Source organism: Podarcis raffonei, chromosome W (genome assembly GCF_027172205.1).
Source record: "Podarcis raffonei isolate rPodRaf1 chromosome W, rPodRaf1.pri, whole genome shotgun sequence".
Classification (NCBI taxonomy): domain Eukaryota; kingdom Metazoa; phylum Chordata; class Lepidosauria; order Squamata; family Lacertidae; genus Podarcis; species Podarcis raffonei.
The window spans coordinates 12,190,969-12,211,064 of record NC_070620.1 but is presented as its reverse complement, the minus strand read 5'-3'; the positions used below and the strand labels follow the sequence as shown (position 1 = coordinate 12,211,064).

The 20,096-nt window shown below is 46.2% G+C and overlaps 1 protein-coding gene across 1 annotated transcript in view; it reads right to left on the bottom strand.

Annotated features, from left to right (window-relative positions):
- LOC128406130 (nuclear pore complex protein Nup214-like) overlaps window positions 1-20,096 on the bottom strand; it is a 77,283-nt gene that overhangs the window by 7,115 nt on the left and 50,072 nt on the right. The window contains exons 3-4 of the mRNA XM_053373151.1: window positions 15,826-15,934; window positions 3,349-3,454 (exon numbers count right to left, since the gene is read on the bottom strand). Coding sequence (XP_053229126.1) covers window positions 3,349-3,454; window positions 15,826-15,934 — 215 coding nt within the window. The remainder of the gene's footprint in view (window positions 1-3,348; window positions 3,455-15,825; window positions 15,935-20,096) is intronic.

Genomic DNA, 20,096 nt, shown 5'->3' with positions numbered 1-20,096 from the left:
TCGGTCTGCTACCATATGTCGGAATTCAAGCCACCAGATGCAGTCCCAGCTCTTAGTCCAGAGGAATTTGGCCACCCTCCAGGTGCCCGGCTTGAACCCTTATTGACCTCCCCTGCCAGCGACTCCCGGCAGGATCAAGGGAGGTCTCCCTCGTCGATTCTTCCCAACGTGAAAGAAGAACACACCATTCCTCCCCCTCCTCCATTCCCAGGGGGGGGGGAAAGAGACAGACAGAAATATATTTACATGTCTTTATTCCTGTCTTTCAGCAGTACAGAGAAACACGTCTGTACACTCTGATTCCAACTGCAGAGAGAGAATAACTCCACCCATGTACTTCCAGTACAGGGTCATGTGTCACTCTGAGCTAACATCCGGCTCTCAGAGCTCTGAACAGACTGTCCCTCGTTCCCACGGTACAATCCAATAACATCCACATCCTGTTTAGCATTCCAGCCACCTGGTGCTTGCTTCTGCATTGCTCCTTTTTCGTAACAGTACCCTCCCCTACAACAGTTCACTTGAGCTTCATCTCCACCTCCCACCTAGTGCACATAGGCTGCAAACCTGGTCAGTGGCGTAGCGTGGGGGGTGCAGGGGGGGCCGGCCGCACCGGGCGCAACATCTGGGGGTTACGGTTAGGGGGCGCAAATCCATGGGTTAGGGGGCGCAAATCCACGGGTTAGGGGGCACAAATTACTTGCCTTGCCCCGGGTGCTGACAACTCACGCTACGCCACTGAACCTGGCCATGCCTATTCAGAAGTACTGGATTTCATTGGGCTTATTCCCAGGTTGGGTGAAGGCTCCGGTCTTGCACCCTATATTTGCTCCATGGAGCTCAAGGTGACAGCCATGGCTCTCCTGTTTTAATCTCACAACAATCCTGCAAGGTAGTACTGAAGGTTATTCCCCAGGTCCTCAATCTAATAGTCCAGGCATGTCCAACAGGTAGATCGTGATCTACCGGTAGACCTGAACCACCCCAAAAGGGGGTAGATCACTGCCAGTTATTCGACAAAATAGTCGAATAAAAGGGGTGACAGTAGGTCAGAATGAATATAAAGTGAAAGCCTTTGCCGACGATCTGGTTATAACGATGGAAGAACCATTAGAAAGTGTTGGAGAGGTATTGGAGGAGATTGAACAATTTGGGATGGTGGCCGGGTTCAGATTGAATAAGAAAAAAACTAAAATAATGGCTAAAAATATGGAGCAGGATAAGATAGAAATATTGCAACAACAAACGGAGATGGAAGTAGTGAAGAAAGTAAAATACTTGGGAATATGGTTAACAACCAAAAATATTGACCTGTACCAGAATAACTATGTTCAAATGTGGAAAGGTATAAAAAAAGACCTGGAGGTGTGGAATAGAATGAAACTGTCCTTTTGGGGCAGGATTTCTACAATTAAGATGAACGTGCTCCCAAGGATGTTATTTTTGTTTCAGACAATCCCCATAATTAAGGGGAGTGGAACCTTTAAAGATTGGCAAAAAGTGATATCAAGGTACATCTGGCAAGGCAAGAAGCCAAGAATAAAATATAAATTACTTACAGATGCGAAAGAAAGAGGAGGCTTCGCCCTGCCAGATTTGAAACTATATTATGAGGCAGCATGTATTTGCTGGTTAAAGGATTGGATTAAGCTAGAAAACAAGGAATTATTAGATCTTGAAGGTTTCGATAACAGGTTTGGGTGGCACGCTTACTTATGGTGTGATAAGAAAAAGGTTCATAAAGGATTTGGAAACCACATCTTCAGGAACTCGTTAATAGAAGTATGGGACAGGTACAAAAGTCTTTTAGAACCAAGGGTTCCACATTGGTTATCTCCGTTAGAGGTTATGAGTGTAAAGAAAGTGAATATGAGAGGCAATTGGGCTACATACGGAGAATTGGTAATGAAAGAAGGAGGAAAGTGGAAACTAAAACCATATGAACAAGTTAAGGACTATGTATATGATTGGTTACACTACTTCCAGGTAAATGAAATGTTTAAGAAAGATGCAAAGGAAAAGGGGTATGCAGAAAAAGACTCTAGGTTTCAAATGGATATAATTAATAGTGACAATAAGATTTTGTCAAAAATGTATAAGATATTGTTGGAATGGTGTACGAAGGACGAAGAAGTTAAATCAGTAATGATACACTGGGCTAGAGATTTTGGATATAATATCCAATTTGAAGATTGGGAAAAACTATGGAAGGAAAATTTAAAATTCACTGCATGCATGGGATTGAAGGAAAATGTGATGAAAATGTTCTATAGATGGTATATTACACCTGTCAAATTAGCCAAAATGTACAAAACGGACAATAAGTGTTGGAAATGCAAAGAAAGGGAGGGAACATTTTATCACATGTGGTGGGAATGTAAGAAAGTTAAGAACTTCTGGGAAGGGATATATAATGAATTAAAAAAAATGTTAAAATATACTTTTGTCAAGAAACCAGAAGCTTTTCTTTTAGGAATCACAGGGAAAGAGATAAGAAGGAAAGACTGTAAGCTATTCCAGTATGCAGTTGCGGCAGCAAGAATTCTACTAGCCCAGAAGTGGAAACAGGAAGAAACACCGACAATTCAAGATTGGAGAATGAAACTAATAGACTATGCGGAGCTAGATAAACTGACTGGAAAAATAAGATATTCTAAAAATCAAAAGTTCATAGAACATTGGGGGAAGTTTGTAGATTATCTGAAAAATCTATGTGATTCACAAACAACGCTAGTGGGGTTTCAAGAAGCACTGTAAAGGTTAAGATGTATTGTTTGTGAAAATATATATTGGAAAAGGTGAAAGTTAAAAGGCAATGCAAAAAAGGAAATGCGTTATAGTTAGAAGTATATATGGATGATTACCAGAAAAATCGAAGGAAGTCTCAAAAGTATAATTTGTGGAAATTTGGTTAAAAATGTATAATTATTGTTGTAAATTAATAAAAATTATATTGGAAAAAAAAAGATCATTGCCAGTTTTTAACTCTGTGAGTAGATCGCAGTCTCTTGGGCGTTGGCCACCCCTGTAATAGTCTAATGCAGCCTTTTACCAACCAGGTGCTCTCCAGCTGTTTTGGACTACGACTCCTACCAGCACGGTGCTGATGGGAGCTCTAATCCCAAACAGCTAGAGGACACCAGGTTGGCCATGGCTGGTCTACCCAAGCTTCAAACTGAGAGGCCAGGGTGGCCTTCATCGCTCAGCCTAACAAACCTCTCAGGAATATAACCACCACATTACACTGGCACTCTGAAAAGTGATCATGTGTCTTGCTGTTGCTATATAAAACACCAGTGCTACCAAGGGACATTAAAGAAACGAAAACAGAAAGACGTCCATACATACACAGAGGTGGTAAATGTGAACGCTTTGTTGATCTGGGCAGCTGTTGATGGAGTGAGCGCAGCAGGAGCAGAAGTCACGGATGCTGATGTCTTCTGAGGGCCTTGCCCTGGGATTGTAAATACAGCACAGAGTTATACACACACCATAGATAGAAGAGAAGGGGAGGGGGAGAGAAATTCCACTCAGCTTTCCCAGGACAAGTCTTTTTGAGTTACTATGTTTTATACCCCACCTTTCATCCAAGTATTTAAAGATGAAGCAGGGACATTCTGTTACGAAAAAGGAGCAATGCAAAAGCAAGCACCAGGTGGCTGGAATGGTAAACAGGATGTGGGTGTTATTGGATTGTACCGTGGGAACCAGGAACAGTCTATTCACTGCTCTGAGAGCCGGATGTTACCTCAGAGCAGCACATGACCCTGTACTGGAAGTACATGGGTGGAGTTTATTCTCTCTCTGCAGTGGGGAAGCAGAGTGTGCAGACATGTTTTCTCTGTACTGCTGAAAGACAGAAATAAAGACATGTAGATATATTTCTGTCTGTCTCATTCCCCCTCCCTGGGGGAGGAGTGGTGTGTTCTCCTTCACGTTGAGGAGAATCGCCGATTGGAGACCTCCTTTGATCTTGCCGGGAGACGCAGACAGGAGGTCATAAGGATTCAAGCCGGGCACCTGGAGGGTGGCCAAATTCCTCTGGACTAAGAGCTAAGCTGGAGGCTCTGACTTTTGGCTTGAATCCCGACAACTGGTAGCAGACCGATGGTTATCTGATCTATGAGAATCTGCATGAGAGGTGAGAGGTCGATGAATCGTTGCCATCCTCTGCACCTAAGAAGATAAAGAAATGCGTCTGCCTGCAGCCAGAAAGCTGAAACAGACAGCTGGACACCGAGAGGAGTGTGTTTCAAGGCAACGGAGCCCCAAGAAAAGGTAAGCTGCATTTTGGGCTAGAGAGAAAAGTGAACGAAGAAAGGCTTATTTTCTGGTTCGCAAGCTTGCATACCAGGAATTCCTGTGGTGAGATAAGGAGTTCCGTCCTGAGCAGGTTGCTAGGCAACGTCTGCCAGTTACTGAGTGGCCTAAAAAGAGCCTGGGAAATCGAAGGTGTATCTGCGCAGCTGTGCAAGGGTTTTGAAAACAGCCCAAAAGTTTGCCTGCCTGTAAGAAGCAGTAAACAGAAGAGAACCTTTGGAGTTTACTGGCTTGAAAAGTGAAAGCTGGCTTGAGATTGAGTGTAAAGCTGACCCTTGGATTCAGCATGGATGCCAAGAAGGGGGGAGCGTTAACGTGTCCACCTCCCCTGAATGCCGTGGTTCTAGATGAACACAGCCGGCATGCTGCACTGGAAGTAAAAGACAGGGGGAGGGAGGAACGGAGTTCTAATTCCCCCACCGATGAGGCTACTGGAAAGGAGGCTGTAGCTTTGAACGCTGTCCAGTGTTACAATTGCGGACAGGCTGGGCATCTTCAGCGGAGCTGCAAGAAGCCACGTCAGCCAAAAGGAGCGAAGGGCCGCTCAGCAAAGCCTGAGGCGTCAGGCAAAGGTCGTACCAAGCCTATGGTGAAACTTGGAAAGGCTTTGATGGCGAAGGGGACCACGCCAGATGTTGGGAACTCGTTTGTAATTGACACTGGATGCACGGTTCATATGTCCCCACACAGAGGACTCTTTTCAACGTTTAAGAAGCAAAGCTTCGCTGTGAAACAGGCCAACGGTCAGGAGCTGGAAGCGACCGGCGTAGGGACTGTCTATCTTAAGAGTCTGAACTTGACTGTAAACAATGTTTACTTGGTTCCTGAACTGAAGTTCAATCTGCTGAGTGTTTCGCAGATTGCAAAGAGAGGACTGAAACTGTCCTACGATGCTGAGAGCTGCAAGATCTACAAAGATGGAGAGTTATTTCTTTCAGCCAGGGAGAAGGATGGACTTTATTTGTTGACTTTTGCACACAGTGATTACATGGAATGTAATTCATCTGTGTCTAACCTAGTTTCTCTTGCAGGTGTGAGCAAGAAGAAGACCGGAGTCAACAGAGCATTTCAGCGGGTGTATGCTGATGTGATTGGTCCTCTAGAACCATCTAGAGGCAATGCAAGATATTATCTTGTGTGTGTGGATCATTTCTCTAACTATGTCTGGGTTTATGTGTTGAGAAAGCCACAGGAAGCCTTGGAGAGGTTTCAGGAGTTTTGTGACAAAGTTAAGAGTATGCATGATGCTAACATTGATTGTCTATTCACAGATGAGAAGCAGATTTTTCTTTTACAGGATTTCCAAAGGTTCTTGCAGAAAAAGGGGATCAGACACAAGATTGCTGTTTCAGCGGAAGCGTGGAACAGGGGTGTCTGTGTACGGGTGAACAGAGAATTGCAAAAGGGGATGGAAGCGCAATTGCTTAGTTCACATCTGCCACATGAGTACTGGGCCGAGTCTCTAATGTCGTTCTGTTATACGAAAGTGAGAAAGGTTTCAAAAGAGTTGGGAAGTTCTCCTTTTGAGAAACTGTTCCACAGAAAACCTTCTGTTGCCCATTTCAAGGTTTTTGGGTCTCATGTGAGAACAGAAGCTCCAGGTGGAGTAAAGAATGCCAGAGGCATTTTTGTGGGGTATGAAAAGGGTCTCTACAGAGTAATTTTGTCTGAATCTGGTCAGGTGATTCTCACAAAATTTCTAGAGAGTGCTCCTGAACAGGAGAGAGTGATAGTACACACATTTTCCACTGATGACGATTCAGATGATGATGATTTCACTGATTTCAGCTGTACAGAAAGTGATGACACTGATAGCTCGGAGAGCTCAGTTGTCACAGTCGTTGAGAGGAAGTCTCACACAATGGATAGGCCTTCACAACTGAAGGATGAACCACTGTTTACCATTGGAACTGGTTCTCCAAAGAGTCCTGAGACTGGACCAGTGAGCAGAGAGGATCAGCACCTCATACGTAGGTCTGAGAGAGTTACAAAGGGTCAACCACCCAAGAGGTACTCAAAAGAGTTTGCTAACTTAGCTGTTGCATGTGTTGCTGTTGTAAACAACCAAGGACAGGTTGGAGCTGTGTCTAAGTCAGAGACAAAGACACAACAGAGAGTTGCTAGCCAAGGTAATGCAGATGCACTCATTCCTTGGAAACCAGACAACCAGAGAGGTACACTGGGGAAACCAGTGGCGGGGAGTTCCAAGGGTGGAACTGAAACAACAGGGGAGTGTTATGTGTATAACAACTGTTTGTTTTCTTCTCTGGATCATGCTTTGCTTGCTGCAACACGCATTGATTCTTTTGGGGGAGGATGTTACGAAAAAGGAGCAATGCAAAAGCAAGCACCAGGTGGCTGGAATGGTAAACAGGATGTGGGTGTTATTGGATTGTACCATGGGAACCAGGAACAGTCTATTCACTGCTCTGAGAGCCGGATGTTACCTCAGAGCAGCACATGACCCTGTACTGGAAGTACATGGGTGGAGTTTATTCTCTCTCTGCAGTGGGGAAGCAGAGTGTGCAGACATGTTTTCTCTGTACTGCTGAAAGACAGAAATAAAGACATGTAGATATATTTCTGTCTGTCTCATTCCCCCTCCCTGGGGGAGGAGTGGTGTGTTCTCCTTCACGTTGAGGAGAATCGCCGATTGGAGACCTCCTTTGATCTTGCCGGGAGACGCAGACAGGAGGTCTGCGGGCACCTGGAGGGTGGCCAAATTCCTCTGGACTAAGAGCTAAGCTGGAGGCTCTGACTTTTGGCTTGAATCCCGACACATTCCGCATGCAAAGCAGATGCTCTGCCACTGAGTTACGGGCTCTTCCTGGGACTGAGTTACGGGCTCTTCCTGGGACTTGCTGTGTTACCTCCCAAGACAGATTGGGCCATAAGAAGCCCTCTCCCTTTCCTGAAGACAAGTAATGATAGAGGAGCTAGTAACACTCAAGCCTAAGACAACAAATTCTGGGCAGAGAGCTCTGAAAACTGGCACTGAGTGGGTGGAGGCAGAGGGAGAGATTATATGACTGAGCTCCAATAAGCAGATCAAGCAGCTTTCCATAAATGTATCAGCTTAGCAAGCCTTTGCACCACTCCGACTCCATCCCCACTAGAAATATGAACACGTATTCAATTGTGAGAGACAATACTTCATATCATACAAGGTTTACTCTAGATTTTTGTTAGAGAAATTAATCGAGTGGGCAGAAGAAACAAAGCTATTCCATCCGGAACAGGCTGGCTTCCGTAAAGGTCATAGTACATCTGGCCAATGTCTTGTTCTATTTACATTGATCGATAAATACCTAAACAGGTTCAACTGCAAACTACACGCGGCTTTTGTGGACCTGACCTCCGCTTTTCACTCCATCCCTAGAGATAGGCTATGGCAGAAGCTTAGTTACACCAACATAGATAAGAGACTCCTCCACCTTCTTATGGAAATTCATAATGACATATCGGCCAGAGTAAAATTTGGCCCTCTGGGAGCTCTTTCTGATTCTTTCCCTCTGAATAAAGGGGTCAAACAGGGCTGCCTCTTGGCCCCTTTTCTATTTAATTTCTACATTAATGACATCGTTACAACCATGAAGGCCCTAAACCAATCTGCCCCCTCTTTACAACAGCGCAAGATCCCCATATTACTCTATGCGGACGACATGGTGATACTGTCTTTAACCAAGCAGGGCTTAAACAACATGCTCAGAGGGCTCATGACATATTGTGATACCAACTCCCTCAAAATCAATTTCGCCAAAACCAAAATTCTTACTTTTGGCACGAAAACTCGGAAGCCATTCTGGAATTTTGAGGGCCACTCTATTGAATATTGTTCAGCATTCAAGTATTTGGGCATCACTTTTCAGCATGGGCTTAGTTGGTCAGCTCACCTAAATATGACCATCCTGGCTGCCCGTAGAACCATCAAAGCCTTGGAGAAATTCTTCTATGCAAAAGGCGGCCACTTGGTTCCTCCAATCAGAAAAGCATTTATCAGCAAAGTCCTCCCGATGTTACTGTATGGGGTTGAAATCTGGGGGTGGAATTTAAAAACACTACAACGGCTCGAGATTCTACAAAACTCTTTTGCACGAAAGTTACTGGGCCTCCCCAAGGGCTCGGTTGCTGCACAGTTTAGAACATAACCGGGCCTCCCCTCTATTGTTGCGAGAGCCCACATTAGAATAATTAGTTTTTATTGTAAATTACCGTATTTTTCGCACTATAGGACGCACTTTTCCCCCTCCAAAAATGAAGGGGAAATGTGTGTGCGTCCTATGGTGCGAATGCAGGCTTTCGCTGAAGCCTGGAGAGCGAGAGGGGTCGGTGCGCACCGACCCCTCTAGCTCTCCAAGCTTCAGGAGAGCCCCACCGCCAGCCCCACAAGCTCGGGGGACAGCGGGAGAGGCGCAGCGCGCCCTTCCTGCTGTCCCCCGACTTGGCTAGAAGGCTGGCGACGGGGAGAAGCCTGCTCCTCCCCGTCGCCAGCCCCGCAAACTCGGGAGACAGCGGGAGAGGCGCAGCGCGCCATCCCGCTGTCCCCCGACTTGGCTAGAAGGCTGGCGGGGGGGAGAAGCCTGCTCCTCCCCGTCGCCAGCCCCACAAACTCGGGGGACAGCGGGAGAGGTGCAGCGCGCCCTTCCCGCTGTCCCCCGACTTGGCTAGAAGGCTGGCGGGGGGGAGAAGCCTGCTCCTCCCCGTCGCCAGCCCCGCAAACTCGGGGGACAGCGGGAGAGGCGCAGCGCGCCCTTCCTGCTGTCCCCCGACTTGGCTAGAAGGCTGGCGACGGGGAGAAGCCTGCTCCTCCCCGTCGCCAGCCCTGCAAACTCGGGGGACAGCGGGAGAGGCGCAGCGCGCCCTTCCTGCTGTCCCCCGACTTGGCTAGAAGGCTGGCGGGGGGGAGAAGCCTGCTCCTCCCCGTTGCCAGCCCCACAAACTCGGGGGACAGTGGGAGAGGCGCAGCGCGCCCTTCCTGCTGTCCCCCGACTTGGCTAGAAGGCTGGCGGGGGGGAGAAGCCTGCTCCTCCCCGTCACCAGCCCCGCAAACTCGGGGGACAGCGGGAGAGGCGCAGCGCGCCCTTCCTGCTGTCCCCCAACTTGGCTAGAAGGCTGGCGGGGGGGGGGAGAAGCCTGCTCCTCCCCGTCGCCAGCCCTGCAAACTCGGGGGACAGCGGGAGAGGCGCAGCGCGCCCTTCCCGCTGTCCCCCGACTTGGCTAGAAGGCTGGCGACGGGGAGAAGCCTGCTCCTCCCCGTCGCCAGCCCCGCAAACTCGGGGGACAGCGGGAGAGGCGCAGCGTGCCGTTCCCGCTGTCCCCCGACTTGGCTAGAAGGCTGGCGACGGGGAGAAGCCTGCTCCTCCCCATCGCCAGCCCCGCAAACTCGGGGGACAGCGGGAGAGGTGCAGCGCGCCCTTCCTGCTGTCCCCCGACTTGGCTAGAAGGCTGGCGGGGGGGAGAAGCCTGCTCCTCCCCGTCGCCAGCCCCGCAAACTCGGGGGACAGCGGGAGAGGCGCAGCGCGCCATCCCGCTGTCTCCCGACATGGTTTGGAGGCTGGCGGAGGGCTTCCTCCTCCCCCAGCCCCGCAAGCTCCCAGAGCGATGCGAAAGCTGCGCGCAGCTTCGGCATGGCTCTGGGTCCCCTTCTGGGGGAGGGGGAAGCTCGGGCTTCCCCCGCCCCAGCCCCGCGCCTGGCGGGGGGGGAATAATTTTTTTCCCCTTTATTTCCCCCCCAAATCTAGGTGCGTCCTATGGACCGGTGCGTCCTATCGTGCGAAAAATACGGTAATCAAAGCCCCAGGCTCCCTACTAGCCAGGCAAGCCTTTTTAACTTGTGCTTATAACAACAAATGGTCCAAGGCCATGGAGATTATCACGGCACGCTACTCCCTCCCAGATCTTGACACGCTGTCATCTTGGGACCATCATAATATCCGGGCCTGGATTCTTACAAGAGACGAGGCCATGGACCGGGCACAGTCCACCACAGCTCGCCTCTCCAAGTGGCTCCCTAAAGTGAAAGTGGTAAGATCACTTGCCAACTACTTGATAGACCTGACGGAGCCCAATTTGAGAAGAGCGTTTACCATGGCCCGTTTCCATTCTATACCCACGGCCTTCTTGCAGGGGATTTACTTTAAGACCCCCATTACTCAGCGTCTATGTCCATGCACAATGAATGAAGTAGAGGACTTCATACACTTCTTTTTCTACTGCCCTATTTATGAGCTAATAAGAACTAAGCTCCTCCTCTTGATCCCGCCCACCATCACATCTAAGGAAGACTGTTTGAAATCGCTTCTTGTGGACGCAAATCCCCAAATTTCACGTGGGGTGGCAATCTTTATAGTGCAGGCTTTGAAACTCAGGGCTACACTGACTGGGTAGTGTGTCCCAGACCTGGACCTGTTTTAATTCTTTGTATTACCTTTTTAACCTAATGTGCCGAGCCTATTTTGGGGCCATTATATGTTTTATATACATCTGCATTTTAGATTCCCGGCGCTGGCAACTAAATTTTTACATTATTGCTTCAGGGTAATTTAAATGTCACAATGCCAGTAATATCGTTTGAATTTTGTTAGGTTGCTTCTCTCTAGCATTTTTGTCTTATCCTGCTATGGCTGTATGCTAATGCAATAAAGGTTTGATGATGATGATGATGAGAGACAATACTTTAGAGAAGTTATAAAGGGGGTGAATGCATGAATGGCGTGAAGTGTGTGTAAGTGTGCGAGAAGGGGGGGAGGGAGAGGGAGAAGGAATGAATCAATGAATGAATCAATAAATAGTATATGAGAAACAGAATGAATGAATGCTGGTGTGGTGAGAGAAAGGATGGTGTGGCTCTGCCCCAAATTTGGCTATGGTCCTGCCCTTCTCTCCTGCCCCCCCCTGCATGCAGCCCTTTAAGGATTACCCCACAAAAAAAATGTATCCCTTGCAGGGAGGAAGGTTCATAGAGGAGAAGGCTACCAGTGACACCAGTCACAAAACCTATGCTCTACCCTCTATTGTCAGAGTCAGCATGCTTGTGAATACCAGGTTGGCCACTGTAGGGAAAGGACACTGGACTAGATGCCCCACCATTTGGCCTGATCCAGCAACCTGGCTGATATGTTCCCAACTCTCAAGTTCACATAAACAGTAACCGGCCTTCAGAACTGAAAAACATGGTTTGACCAATTCTGGGTTGCTAGCAGTGTTTGGCCCCTTCAGAGAAAATGCCTGAATCCCCACACACCCCAGAATCACACCAACCCCCCTTTTCAGGGCTGTTTGCAGGTTCCTTCCTTGCATGACAAAAAAGTATTGCCAATGCCGGTAATAAAAATGATTTCCGTTTGAGTGGTTACCTAACCAAAGCAAGAATCAGTATGGATTGTGTACTGTATGCACTGAAAGGAGGGGTGATGAACAGGGAGGCTGACAGCCACTACCGCCCAAGAGGTAATAGCACTGTGTATTTTTTTATTTATTTAACTGCATACAAAAGCTATCAAGAGACCTTGGGCAAACATCTCTCGAAATTGTCACCATAACAACAAATGTTCAAAATGCAGCAAGAGTGGGTTCTGCAAACTCTTGCATTGGCTAAGAGACTTACACTGCAAGGGTGGACAGATGAACAGTTTATCACTCAGCGGCTCAAGGATCTCACTGCCATGAACTTATGCTTACACTTACTCAATTTTGTTTAGATACCTGTTTTGGTTAGAAGGGACACAGACATTTTGGATCTTGAAGGTTTTAACAATGTTTTTGGGTGGCATGCATATTTGTGGTACGACAAGGTGAAAGCACACAAAGCTTTTAAAAATCATATTGTCAGGAGAGCACTGTTTAATGTTTGGACTAGATATAAAGATCTATTGGAAAATAAAACTCCAAGGTGGTTGTCACCAATGGAGGCTAAGGCTCAGAGAAAACTTAACATGGAGGCCAAATGGCCAAAATACTGGGAAATTTTGGAACAAGAAGGGGACAGATTGAAATTGCAGAGTTTTGAGAAATTGAAAGATAAAGTGCGGGATTGGCTTCATTATTATCAGATAATGGAGGTTTACAATTTGGATAAGAAAGTTGGTTTCCAGGTGGAAAAATCTAAATTGGAAACAGAATTGCTAGAATCCAAAACTAAGACTTTGTCAAAAATGTATAACTTGCTGCTGAAATGGAATACTCAGGATGAGACGGTTAAATCTGTAATGATTAAATGGGCACAAGACGTTGGACATAATATCATGTTTGCTGACTGGGAACAGTTGTGGACCACCGGGATTAAATTCACGGCATGTAATGCCTTTAGAGAGAATATTATGAAAATGATATACAGGTGGTACATGACCCCAGTCAAGCTTGCAAAAATCTATCATTTGCCCGACAACAAATGTTGGAAATGTAAGGAAAATGAAGGTACATTCTTTCACCTTTGGTGGACGTGTCCCAGGATTAAGGCTTTCTGGGAAATGATATATAACGAATTGAAAAAGGTATTTAAATATACCTTCTTGAAGAAACCAGAGGCCTTTCTCTTGGGCATGGCTGGCCAAGTGGTGCCAAAGAAGGACAGAACTTTTTTTATGTATGCTACAACAGCAGCAAGGATACTCATCGCAAAGTATTGGAAGACGCAAGATCTACCCACTCTGGAAGAATGGCAGATGAAGCTGATTGACTGTATGGGATTGGCAGAATTGACGAGCAGAATCCGTCACCAGGGAGAAGAGTCGGCTGAAGAAGACTGGAAAAAATTTAAGGACTATTTACAGAAATACTGTAAAACTAAGGAAAGTTAAAAGGTGTTGGATTGAAACTGAGGGGTTTCTAGCTGTAATGATATAAAGGAACATAGATGGGGGGGGGAAAGGGTTTGAAAAATAAGGTAATGTTATAAGCTGTAATGCTTTAAATGAAGGATTTGCTGAACAAATAACCTTAATTGGGATACAAGGAGGAGAAGTATGAGGAGGTCTGAGAAATTTGTTATTTAAAAGTATGATTTATGAACTTTATGTCTTTTTTAATGTTTTTGTTTGTTCTGTTTTTGTTTGTTTGTTTAAAAAATTGGAAAATCTAATAAATATTCTTTTAAAAAAAAAGATACCTGTTTTGGGACTGCTTATATTGATGTGTACATTTATACAGAAAGATTTTTCTGTTAAAATTCCAAAGAAAGGGTTGTGTCCAGTGCTAATGCTGGTGAGAGCAGACCCACTGAAATTAAGGGGCATGATTAACTTGGGTCCAGTAGTTTTAGTGTGCCTACTCTTCAGTAGGACTAGTGCTGGAAACAATGAAAATATTTTTTTAAAAAACAATAACCATAATTATTTTAAAAGGCAAGGGAAGTGCTGTAGGAGTCAATACCCAACATTTCCAACTTGTTCATGATTTAAATCTGTCCTATTTGTTAAAATAAAAATGTCATTTCTGGTGGGGGATGAGGGGGATGAGATCTGTTTCTTTCACGTTCCACTTGTGAGCCTCACAGAAGCACCTGACTGAGCTCCACTGGAGAAAGAAGGCTGGATGAAATTGGATCCAGATTTTTTAAAAATAAAAATAAAAATCTTCACCCTGTGGTTGCCAGCATTTCAGGTTTTAAGTGTTATTACCTATTTATGTAGCCAAAAAGTCACAATCCCTGCACAGCAGACTTGAATGCCCAGAACTGTACACAGGATTCCTGTTGGTGGTTGCACCACTGATTTGTACAATGACATTACGACACTGTCAGTTTCATCCCTAATCCTGTTCCTAAAGATCCTGGAACCAGCCCTTTCAATGGCTACTACACCCTGGTGGCTGACATCTTCATTGAGCTTATGCCACTACAGCCCCAAGTTCTTGCTCCTAGTCAGTAATTGCCACTTCAGATCTCGTTAGCTGGCAGTACCCAATATTAGTCCTACTCAAAGTGGACCCATTGAAAATGATGGGACATGACTGACTTGGGTACACTGATTTCAGAATGTCTACCCTGAGTAGAACTTAGCTGGATACTGTATCTACCTGGCTCAATTTCACTACAGTGGTACCTTGGGTTACATATGGTTCAGGTTACAGACTCTGCCAACCCAGAAATATTACCTCGGGTTATGAACTTTGCTTCAGGATAAGAACAGAAATCGTGCAGTGGCGGTGCAGCGGCAGCAGGAGGCCCCATTAGCTAAAGTGGTGCTTCAGGTTAAGAACAGTTTCAGGTTAAGGACAGACCTCCAGAATGAATTAAGTACATAACCCGAGGTACCACTGTATTTGTTGACACTGGGATACTTTTACCCCATGGTACATCATAATGCCTTGAGCAGGCCAAATCCCTCTTCTTTCCCCCTCTGTCTGTAATTTTCTGCCCCCACAACAATACTCAGGGTAGACATTCTGGAATCAAGCTTCTACATTTCTGCTTAACTAAGGAGTCCTGCAAGTGTGTTGAAATTACGATTAGTTTTGGGGAAATGCCATTTCTGAACAGATAAGCACTCTATGTTAACACTATTAGGACAGGACCTGCAATGAACCACTGGTGGGTGGAACACTTCCATTCCTTCTGCCAGCCAGCCAGCTGGTACCCTTCCCCAGGTTACTCCATTCCATTCTAACCACCCCCCCACACACATTTTTTCTGTTTTTCTTCTAAGGCACTCAGCATTGGCCACTGTGCATGCTCAGTCCATATTGGGCTATTTTTGGCTCAACTGATGGTTGGTTTTATTGTACTTCTGTAAGCTATAGAGGGCCATCCCCTCAGGTTGCTGTTTGTTGGTGGCTCTACTTTGGCTACAGTCTCATCATCTCTCAACAATCAAGTTTACTATTAAAAGGAGAGATGGTGGATCCTCTGGTGCTTTCTGCTTCTCGCTCTGGGTTGTATCCAAGCTTTACCTGTCAGAGTAGACCCACTGAAATTAATGGATCCAAATTTGTTGTTGTTGTTTAGTCATTTAGTTATGTCCTACTCTTCGTGACCCCGTGGACCAGAGCATGCCAGGCACTCCTGTCTTCCACTGCCTCCCATAGCTTGGTCAAACTCATGTTCGTAGCTTCAAGAACACTGTCCAACCATCTTGTCCTCTGTCGTCCCCTTCTCCTTGTGCCCTCCATCTTTCCCAACATCAGGGTCTTTTCCAGGGAGTCTTCTCTTCTCATGAGGTGGCCAAAGTAATGGAGCCTCAGCTTCAGGATCTGTCCTTCCAGTGAGCGGCTCCAAATTAGTCACATCCATTAACTACAACGGGTCTACTATGAGTAGGACTAGCACTGGTTTCCTACTCTTTGGATCCCCCTCCCTTTAAATATTAAGGCAGGTGCCATCACTAGTGTTTTTTGGAACCTACTGAAGACCGTCTTCTTCCCATAAACCTTCTGTGTAGAGATCTTTCCCAGTTTGCATCTGCTTAAGAACTGTGTTTAGACAGTTTATTTTGTGTTTTTGCTGCTCTGGGTGCCTTTAGGAGAAGGGTAAAGATATCAATTTGAACAACAACAACAGCATAAACTGACCTGTGCTCTTTTTGCCAGCTGATGGCTGGCCAGTAGATGCCATGGTGACACTTGCCACAGAAGCAGAGCTGGGTGGGGACTGCACCTTAAGTGAGCTTGGTGAAGGTCCCTAAAACAAAAACAAAACAACAAAACACAACAGTAGTTAGGCCAAGAAGCATGCAAGGAAGGATAAGGGCTTGAGAGATGGTGCACTCTAGGCAAGAAATAACTACAGGCAGTGACCATTTTGTGCATATCTGATTGACGCGTGACCACCGACACCCCCTGGAAGGGACAGGGTTGGGGCGGAATGGGCTGACACACACAGTGACCTGGAACACGCACACACACACCCCACACACAAATGGGGAGTTGCCTGTTTGCAGTCCCTGTGAAAAAGAGGAGGCACCATGCAAGGGCAGAAGAAACATGTCCTTAGGAGGCACACAGAGAATCTGCCCCAAGGCAAAGTTAGGAAATCCTATGCATGTTCAGCTTGGCACATCTGCTACTTGGCCTTACCCACTTCAGACTGCAAGTGGTTAAATATGCTTGAATGCAAAACAACCACCAACAACTAAACCTTATTGCACATAGAAAACTTGTGTGTCAGGGAGAAGGCAGTAAGTAACAGCCTTCTCAGAATGCAAAGGTTGGAAGGCTTAATGTGCCATGTTCTTGGCGCACCATCAGCCATCCAGCTCAGAGGTGGACCAAGGAATAAGAGGCAGCACCCTGGTGAGGCAGTGCACCCTCCAACCACTCCTGGATCATCCAGACCATAAGGTGTGGTCTTGGCTGACCCCTTCAGCTAGAAGGAGTTAGCAGCCAGCCCTCATAACAGACTTGTTTTTACATCATTTTAATTCTATTGTAGCTTCATTACTTTTTAACTATTACCTTACATGTTTTTAGCAATCTGTGTTTAATCCATGTTTGTTTTAACCTATGTGAGCCAGCTTGAGTCCCAGTTCTAGGGACAAGGTGGGGAGGAGGAGGAGGAGGAGGAGGAGGAGGAGGAGGAGGAGGAGGAGGAGGAGGAGGAGGTGGTGGTGGTAGTGGGATCCTCTACAGTTCAATCTCCTAAAATGATACCTGCATTGTTCCCTGAATTGGTGCAATGTCCTCTGAAGTGGACCTGAAATGGTATCATGTTACCATTTACAATATTAGGCTATCATGCCCTAAAGCTGTGCCAATATCACCTTTGCAATGGGTAAACCAAAGTTTAGGAATCCCCTCCAGACAATGCTGAGTTACAACTCCCAACATTCCTGGCCATTGGCCATGCAAGCTGCAGGGGCTGATGGGAGCCACAGTTAACCAACATTAGGAAGTCCAAAAGCATATTGTTTGTGGTTGTAGATCTTTAAATCATGAAACTCAAATGACTAGTCTTCAGCAGATATTATTTTTTTTGCAGCCTGAGTCAAGGAATTTGAGAGCTTGTGTTTGCTAGAATTTGGGATACATGCATACCTAAAAGGTAAAGGTAAAGGGACCCCTGACCATTAGGTCCAGTCATGGCCGACTCTAGGGTTGCGGCACTCATCTCGCTTTCTTGGCCGAGGGAGCCGGCGTACAGCTTCCGGGTCATGTGGCCAGCATGACTAAGCCGCTTCTGGCGAACTAGAGCAGCGCATGGAAACGCCATTTCCCTTCCCGCCGGAGCAGTACCTATTTATCTACTTGCACTTTGACATGCATTTAAACTGCTAGGTTGGCAGGAGCAGGGACCGAGCAATGGGAGCTCACCCCGTCGCGGGGATTCGAACCACCGACCTTCTGATCGGCAAGTCCTAGGCTCTGTAGTTTAACCCACAGCGCCACCCGCATCCCTCACATACCTTTTGTTGTTGTTGTTGTTTAGTCGTTTAGTCGTGTCCAACTCTTCGTGACCCCATGGACCAGAGAACGCCAGGCACCTCTGTCCTCCACTGCCTCCCGCAGTTTGGTCAAACTCATGCTGGTAACCTCGAAAACACTATCCAACCATCTCGTCCTCTGTCGCCCCCTTCTCCTTGTGCCCTCCATCTTTCCCAACATCAGGGTCTTCTCCAGGGAGTCTTCTCTTCTCATGAGGTGGCCAAAGTACTGGAGCCTCAGCTTCACAATCTGTCCTTCCAGTGAGCATACCTAGGTTGTGCCAAAAGACACCCGTATATCTTCATGTATGCGACAACGGCGGCAAGAGTCTTAATAGTACAAGAATGGAAGAATGAAGAAATCCCGACCAAAGAACTGTGGCAAGAGAAACTGAAGGACTATGCAGAATTGTCGAAATTGACACATAAACTACGTGATAAATACAACCGTGATCTTAAAGAAGAATGGGAACCTTTTACAAAGTGCTTAAAGAAACAACAAAATGAACTGGACTCCTTGGCAGGTTTTGAATAAACATACACACACTTTTTATTGGTAATATGTTGTTGTTGTTTAGTCGTTTAGTCGTGTCCGACTCTTCGTGACCCCATGGACCAGAGCACGCCAGGCACCTCTGTCCTCCACTACCTCCCGCAGTTTAGTCAAACTCATGCTGGTAACCTCGAAAACACTATCCAACCATCTCATCCTCTGTCGCCCCCTTCTCCTTGTGCCCTCCATCTTTCCCAGCATCAGTGTCTTCTCCAGGGAGTCTTCTCTTCTCATGAGGTGGCCAAAGTACTGGAGCCTCAGTTTCACGATCTGTCCTTCCAGTGAGCACTCAGGGCTGATTTCATTAAGAATGGATGCATTTGATCTTCTTGCAGTCCATGGGACTCTCAAGAGTCTTCTCCAGCACCATAATTCAAAAGCATCAATTCTTCGGCGATCAGCCTTCTTTATGGTCCAGCTCTCACTTCCATACATCACTACTGGGAAAACCATGGCTTTAACTATACGGACCTTTGTTGGCAAGGTGACGTCTCTACTTCTCAAGATGCTGTCTAGGCCTGTCATTGCCCTTCTCCCAAGAAGCAGGCGTCTTTTAATTTCGTGGCTGCTGTCACCATCTGCAGTGATCATGGAGCCCAAGAAAGTAAAATCTCTCACTGCCTCCATTTCTTCCCCTTCTATTTGCCAGGAGGTGATGGGACCAGTGGCCATGATCTTCGTTTTTTTGATGTTGAGCCTCAGACCATATTTTGCGCTCTCCTCTTTCACCCTCATTAAAAGGTTCTTTAATTCCTCCTCACTTTCTGCCATCAAGGTTGTGTCATCTGCATATCTGAGGTTGTTGATATTTCTTCCGGCAATCTTAATTCCAGCTTGGGATTCATCCAGCCCAGCCTTTCGCATGATGTATTCTGCGTATAAATTAAATAAGCAGGGAGACAAAATACAGCCTTGTCGTACGCCTTTCCCAATTTTGAACCAATCAGTTGTTCCATATCCAGTTCTAACTGTAGCTTCTTGTCCCACATAGAGATTTCTCAGGAGACAGATAAGGTGATCAGGCACTCCCATTTCTTTAAGAACTTGCCATAGTTTGCTGTGGTCGACACAGTCAAAGGCTTTTGCATAGTCAATGAAGCAGAAGTAGATGTCTTTCTGGAACTCTCTAGCTTTCTCCATAATCCAGCGCATGTTTGCAATTTGGTCTCTGGTTCCTCTGCCTCTTCTAAATCCAGCTTGCACTTCTGGGAGTTCTCGATCCACATACTGTTTGAGCCTTCCTTGTAGAATTTTAAGCATAACCTTGCTAGCGTGTGAAATGAGTGCAATTGTGCGGTAGTTGGAGCATTCTTTGGCACTGCCCTTCTTTGGGATTGGGATGTAGACTGATCTTCTCCAATCTTCTGGCCACTGCTGAGTTTTCCAAATTTGCTGGCATATTGAGTGTAGCACCTTAACAGCATCATCTTTTAAAATTTTAAATAGTTCAGCTGGAATACCATCACTTCCACTGGCCTTGTTATTCGCAGTGCTTTCTAAGGCCCATTTGACTTCACTTTCCAGGATGTCTGGCTCAAGGTCAGCAACCACACTACCTGGGGTGTACGAGACATCCATATCTTTCTGGTATAATTCCTCTGTGTATTCTTGCCACCTCTTCTTGATGTCTTCTGCTTCTGTTAGGTCCTTACCACTTTTGTCCTTTATTATGGTAATCTTTGTACGAAATGTTCCTTTCATATCTCCAATTTTCTTGAACAGATCTCTGGTTCTTCCCATTCTGTTGTTTTCCTCTATTTGTTTGCACTGCTCGTTTAAGAAGGCCTTCTTGTCTCTCCTTGCTATTCTTTGGAAATCTGCATTCAATTTCCTGTATATTTCACTATCTCCCTCGCATTTTGCTTGCCTTC